Consider the following 6000-nt stretch of genomic DNA (forward strand, 5'->3'; position numbering starts at 1 on the left):
TTCATCTTTCCTTATTATATAAATATTCAAAATATCTCATGTGTTTATAAAAATAGACACAAAATATCCCCGAAGCAATTAAGTTTTTTAAAATGTTAAGATTACACTTTCCAATTTATATTAAATACAATTTAAAACATTAATAAACCAAAATGTTAAATAAAATCAATCTTAAGAAATGAAAAACTCTCAAAATTATTGAAGTGTTTATTTGATTGGAATATTTGTTTGAGCATTTTTAAAATTTTTTATTTCACTTTTTATTTAAATCATATCTAAAATAACAATTCTTCTAAAAAAGGAAAATTATATAGAGAAGTTTGTGTTTAGAGCTTAAAATATACAATTCTGTACTCGAGTGAAATATTGAACTTGAAATACGATTCAATTATCATATTTATCAGGAATAATTAAGAAACTAAAATGTGACATTCTCTTTAAGGGTATTTGTATAAGTGTCGTATTGAAGGTGCAGTGCATGGTTGGCTTATATAGGTTATGCTTCTTCGTTAAATAATCTAGCAGACTACCACAGATAAAAAGTAATTGAATGAATCAAATGGTGAAAATTGATATTGACCCAAATGAACCATGATTTTGGTCTGACAAGTTGGGAAGATAATTCGCATCATCGTGGCTTTGAACATGGCACATAGTCTGTTTAGTTTGCTGATTTAAATTTTTAATTTGAGTTGAGATATGATTTTATGTGAGAGTTTTTTATTGTAACAAAAAAATTAGATGTGATTATTTATAAAAGCTTTTTACTGTAATAAAACTTAAGTCAGCGAAATGAACGGGGCCTCAAACTACTAATTTTGTGCAAAGTATCAACCCATATTTCATTATTAATAAAGAAAGCGCACTTGACTGAAACTATAATCATCGTTTGATTCAAAGATTCGTGACATGGTTCGAATCATGATTTGTGACTCGCTATAATATTTTCTCTCATAAAAAATACACATAAATTAAAAATAATTCTAAATCATGATTCTAAATCCATCAACAAAACGTCCACTCAAATTAGTTTCCCAACAACCTTAAAGAAGCTACGTATGAAACTTATATATATACAATGTTTGCTAGTTACAGCTATAGCCCATGTCATGGGCTCGGAGCAAATGAAACAAAAGTGGGCATCAATCAGAGTACACTTGTGTGATTTTACCCACAGTGATAATGCCAGTCGCATCTCCAATGAAAAAGACTCCGGTGCCATCTTGGATGTGAATTGATCGAGCTTCTTGTCTTGCAACTATTTGTCCCTTCTTCTCAAAACTGCAATTCGGTTTGTATTGTTATTATCTCTCTATTTGAAAGCCGGGATCTTCTTTGGTAGGCCGGCTTATCAGTAGAACTGATTTCTGACCGTTAGATCTGATTAAAACCACATCTGATTGAAATGATACATAAAACGGATAATTTTTGATACAGATGATATGACGGACGGTGTAAACAAATAAAAAATTACTGATAATTTATTTTTCTCAGTCCTACTAGAGAAACTCTGATCCCGTAGAATTAAGCATGAAAAATCAAACGAACTCATGGCCACGGCGATCCACTTACGATGGTAGCTCATATAGATGGACAGAATGATCGTCGCGTGAGCATAACAAAATATCACGCCTTTGGTCTTGATTCGGCATCGGCATCGGCATCACAGGGATATTCATCCCACCAAGCGCAAGAACACCCTTAAATGTACCAAAACTGAGTAGTTACACAACAAATCTAACTACATAAAATTAAATAATTTCCTTCTCTAAACAGGCCAATGCAGGAGAATTCATTAAAGTACTTAAAAAATCAGCAGATTGAATAAAACAATAATACCTGTTCCTCCTCGTGCGTATAGCACACTTCCAAGTCACCTTCTTGCGTATAATCCCATGCCTTTATTGTCCCATCCAATGAACAAGAAACCAGATAATTATTCCAGCAAGCGAGAGACATCACTGCACTAGAATGTCTCTTCACCGTCCTAAGGCATTGTAAAGTATCAAGATCCCATTGCTGGAAAAAAAAAAAGTAAAATCTTTTTTAAGCATTAGTCAGATATACACAACACAATGTCCATTTAATTTACTGATTTAAATTTTAAATTTAAGTTGAAATGTAACTTTATATGAGAGTTTTTTACTGTAATAAAAAAATTAAATATGACTGTTTTTTAAAACTTTTTACTGTAATAAAACTCAAATCGATAAAATAAATAGAGCTTAAAAAATTTCAAACCAATACACATTGAAGTGGAGAAAAAGAAACATACCTTTATTGTACCATCCGTAGAGCCAGAGTACAACATCTTATAACCAATAGTTATGCAAACTACTCCATTAGTGTGACCTTCAAGCGCGATCTCCGGTTGAAAGGGATTATCAGTTTCACTTTCAGAATTAAGTTTCCAGACCAGTATTTGCCCACTCTGCAACGTGCAAATAAAACACATTATGGGCCGTTTGGTAACGTTTTCAAAATAATTTTATTTTCAACACAAAAATAAAAATGAGATTATTTTAAGAATTATTTTAAGACCGATTCTAAAATTGTGTTTGATTAGTTTTTTAAGAGATTATTTTAAGTATAATAAAAAAGTAAAATCATGTTTGGTTATAATTATTAATTAATATATTATAATATTATTGATAAATACTAAGAAATAATATTATAATCATTCTCATTGTTTTTTATTTTTATTTTTTATTTTTAAATATTTACTAAATAAATAAAGTTTGAAGACCGTTTTTATCTTCGTATCTCAAAAAATGTGCAAAAATATTTAAAAAAATAAGCAAAAATCAATTCTAAACTTACCTATTAATTCTCATTGATATTATCACTTCTACAATTTAAAGGGGGAAAAAATTGTCAAGTTACATTAATGTTACCTCTGTCCCAGCAAATAATTTGTCGTCGCCAAAATCCATCACGCAAACTTGACCAATAGGTCCATCTAAATTGAATCCTACATCCTTTTGACAATTCCAGGCCTTCAAATCATAAATTTTTATAATAGTGTGAGCATCTTGTATGAAAGATATTATGACAATTGTTATCAAGAGTCATCAACTTAGAACATACTGGAAAAGTAAGAGTGCGTTTGGAACAATAATTCGTGTCATGATTTAAATTATAGTTTGTGACTCGTTATAATATTTTTTCTTATAAAAATACATCTAAATAAAAAATGATTCTAAATTATAGTTTTGAATTTATGAACCAAACGTCATCTAAAATTACCTTAACAAGATTTTGAAAGCCCATAAAAATCCAAGGCCCCTCGTGAATCATTGAAAAAATTTCAGCGCCGAGGTTGATGACCCTCTCACATAATCCAGTATGACAATTCCAAACTCTGAGGGTTCCATCTTTGCTTCCCGAGTAAAGATTGTCGCCAATGGAAGGCAATGCGATCCCTGTGATTGCCTGCTCACGTACATAAATCAACACGATGAAATAATTTTAACTTTTTGACTGACATTGATGAAGGCAAATCAACTTGTTCATGTATATTTATAAACATTCACTACGGTATTTAAGTTTCGTTTATTTTACCGATTTGAGTTTAGAATTCGAGCTTTGTTACAGTAAAAAATTCTAAAAAACAGTCAAATTTAATTTTTTTATTACAGTAAAAAACTCTCATATAAAATTACATCTTAACTCAAATTAAAAATTCGAATCAGCAAACTAAACAGACCCTTAGTCTATTACAACGTTATATTATACATAAGAACTCATCCACTATATTTTCATACTCATGAGAAAGAATGTTGAATTCGGACTGTCATGAATTATTATTAAGATAATTGTAATCATCCTCTTTAAGAAAATCAAACTGCAAAATACATAAATATAATTTTATAACAGCAAAACAGAACTGTCACCGGTAAAATCTTTCAAGGAGTTGACTTTTAGATGTATAGATGTGGACTATAAAGCACGGAATAGATCTGAAAATGATTGGTAAACTTGTTAAGGCTTGTATATGCACATATAATATTTATATTTATATATATGGCCTCGAAATAAAGAGAATGTGAACACATAGTAAAATTCTGTATTTTGTGCACGTGGCATAAATAATAAAGAAGGAAAAAAAAAAAGGACAGAGAGATTCTCAAGAGTACAAAGGCTTAGTTTGGTAATGCTGTGAATTTTAAAAAAAGTGTTTTTAGCTGTGCTGAAAGAAAAAGCAGTTGTTTTAAAAAACAGCTGAGTGTTTGGTAAATTATAATTATAGTAGCTGTGCTGGTTTCAAAATCAGTAAATAGCGTTTGGTAAATTTTGAGGTGGAATTGCTGTGGGTATGTAAAATGACCAAAATAGACATGATATAAAATTTAAATATATATAATTATTTTTAGTATTTAAAAATATTTATTTAATTGTGTGAACCCGTATCACTGATTTAAATAGATATTTTAGGCAAATTACTAGGTGAATTTAAATAAATTTGATTTATTTTATTAGCCAAGAAGCTTGTGTAGAAAAAATATATATTTATTTTCTTTTTCAATTTTTGAATTTATTTAGGTGTGATTCATTTAAAATACTTTTATTAACTAAGCATTTGAGTGTAATATGGTAATGGTTGATTCAAAGGGATAAAACATGGGATAAGAAGCATCTCTGAAATGTAAATTTTCGTGATTTTTCAGTATCATCTCTGAAATAAATAATCCTGAGCGTGTCATAAGTACAAAACGATCAAGGGAATTAGTAACCAAGAAAGCAAAACCAACCACGTTATGTCGAGGAAATTATAACAAGATTGAAGATACTATAAATACATTACCCAACCAAGCGTGTTAGGAAACTGCTAAGAAAGTAGGCACTAGAACACAGTAATGATGAACTGCCAAACCAAACTCCAACGAAGACAATTTAGTAGTTTTTCAATCCAAAATCAACATTATATTGTCAGAAATGCGACTAAACGAGTTAAATTTAGTAAAAGCGCAGTAACAATTGTTCTATACTTCCATTCCATGAATAATGGCAAAGGCTTTAAACCCAGCAAGAGGGCCAACACTGTAAAATATCAAAGTGTTCAAGTTATCAACAAAGGATGGAAAAGCACAACCATAAAATATGATTCTTTCTGATCCACAATTAAGAGCAATGTTGTGAACTAAAGGTTCTCCAAGTTATAAGTTCAATTATGCAGAACATAAAATCAATCAATACAAAAATAAGAACACAATTTAAACATATATATATAATAACACAAGATGAAGTAGCTTCTAGCAATTGCATTTGCAGCAAAATTCTATTTTTATTCAAGTGACATCCAGATAAAAATTAATCCACCAACTAGCATTATCATTGTGATATATCAGTCATGAACTGTGTGTACAGCTTCTAAGCTAGAAACGACATCTTAAAGAAGCAACATGTGGAAAAACAATCAAAGATCCCACCAGTTTTCCTTTGATAAAGATTATCAAGTATCCCCCTGCAACCCAGTGCCCTCAAATAGCAAACTAATCCGTATAAGGACACCATTAATCTTTTCATGACAATATCACGAGTATGATAAAGCTATTGAGCAAAGCTGGCAAATGAAATGAGATAACAAGATCAATCAAACCCATATCTTTGAATTCACCAGGAACTCTTCTTGGAATTTTGGTAGTAATTGAGGTACCAACGCACAAACTTCTTCAATCCAGTCTCCAAATCGGTTGTGGGCTTATACCCAAGTTCTCTGTAGGCCAAACTTATATTGGCATGAGTAAACTTCACATCTCCATTTCTCGGCAGAGGCAAGACCTTCGTCTTGGCCTTCACCTTCAAAAGCTTCTCCAATATCCTCACAAGCTGTGTCACCGGCACCGGTGAAGTATTCCCCAAATTGAAGACCCTCAACTGAGCATTCCTCTCTTCTTCCCGCCACTCCCAGTGCTTTTCTTCGCCGTGTCCAAAGCCGCCAAACAGCCCTTCACTATATCATCAATGTAGGTGAAATCCCTCGCCACAGTCCCATGATTA

The 6000-nt window shown here is 31.3% G+C and overlaps 1 protein-coding gene and 1 pseudogene across 1 annotated transcript; both read right to left on the minus strand.

Annotated features, from left to right (window-relative positions):
• Nucleotides 1–1026: 1026 nt before the first annotated feature.
• Nucleotides 1027–5603, minus strand: LOC21392946 (zinc finger CCCH domain-containing protein 48). The gene is made up of 7 exons (XM_010107897.2): nt 5538–5603; nt 3247–3432; nt 2895–2996; nt 2276–2431; nt 1840–2019; nt 1573–1700; nt 1027–1281 (listed from the first exon to the last, which is right to left on the minus strand). Exons 1-7 carry the CDS (start codon nt 5601–5603, stop codon nt 1143–1145), a joined length of 957 nt encoding a protein of 318 aa, XP_010106199.2. The 3' UTR covers nt 1027–1142.
• Nucleotides 5404–5996, minus strand: LOC112093504 (annotated as a pseudogene).
• Nucleotides 5997–6000: the final 4 nt, after the last annotated feature.

Source organism: Morus notabilis, unplaced genomic scaffold (assembly GCF_000414095.1).
Source record: "Morus notabilis unplaced genomic scaffold, ASM41409v2 Scaffold175, whole genome shotgun sequence".
Lineage (NCBI taxonomy): Eukaryota > Viridiplantae > Streptophyta > Magnoliopsida > Rosales > Moraceae > Morus > Morus notabilis.

Excerpts from the sequence above, each read along its gene's own strand:
- LOC21392946 (XM_010107897.2), bottom strand. The coding sequence starts at position 5,603 with ATGGGTTTGATTGATCTTGTTATCTCATTTCATTTGCCAGCTTTGCTC. Across the intron at positions 2,020-2,275 it reads CTACGGATGGTACAATAAAG|CAATGGGATCTTGATACTTT; the intron begins GTATGTTTCTTT and ends TTTTTTTTCCAG. Across the intron at positions 1,701-1,839 it reads ATACGCACGAGGAGGAACAG|GGTGTTCTTGCGCTTGGTGG; the intron begins GTATTATTGTTT and ends GGTACATTTAAG.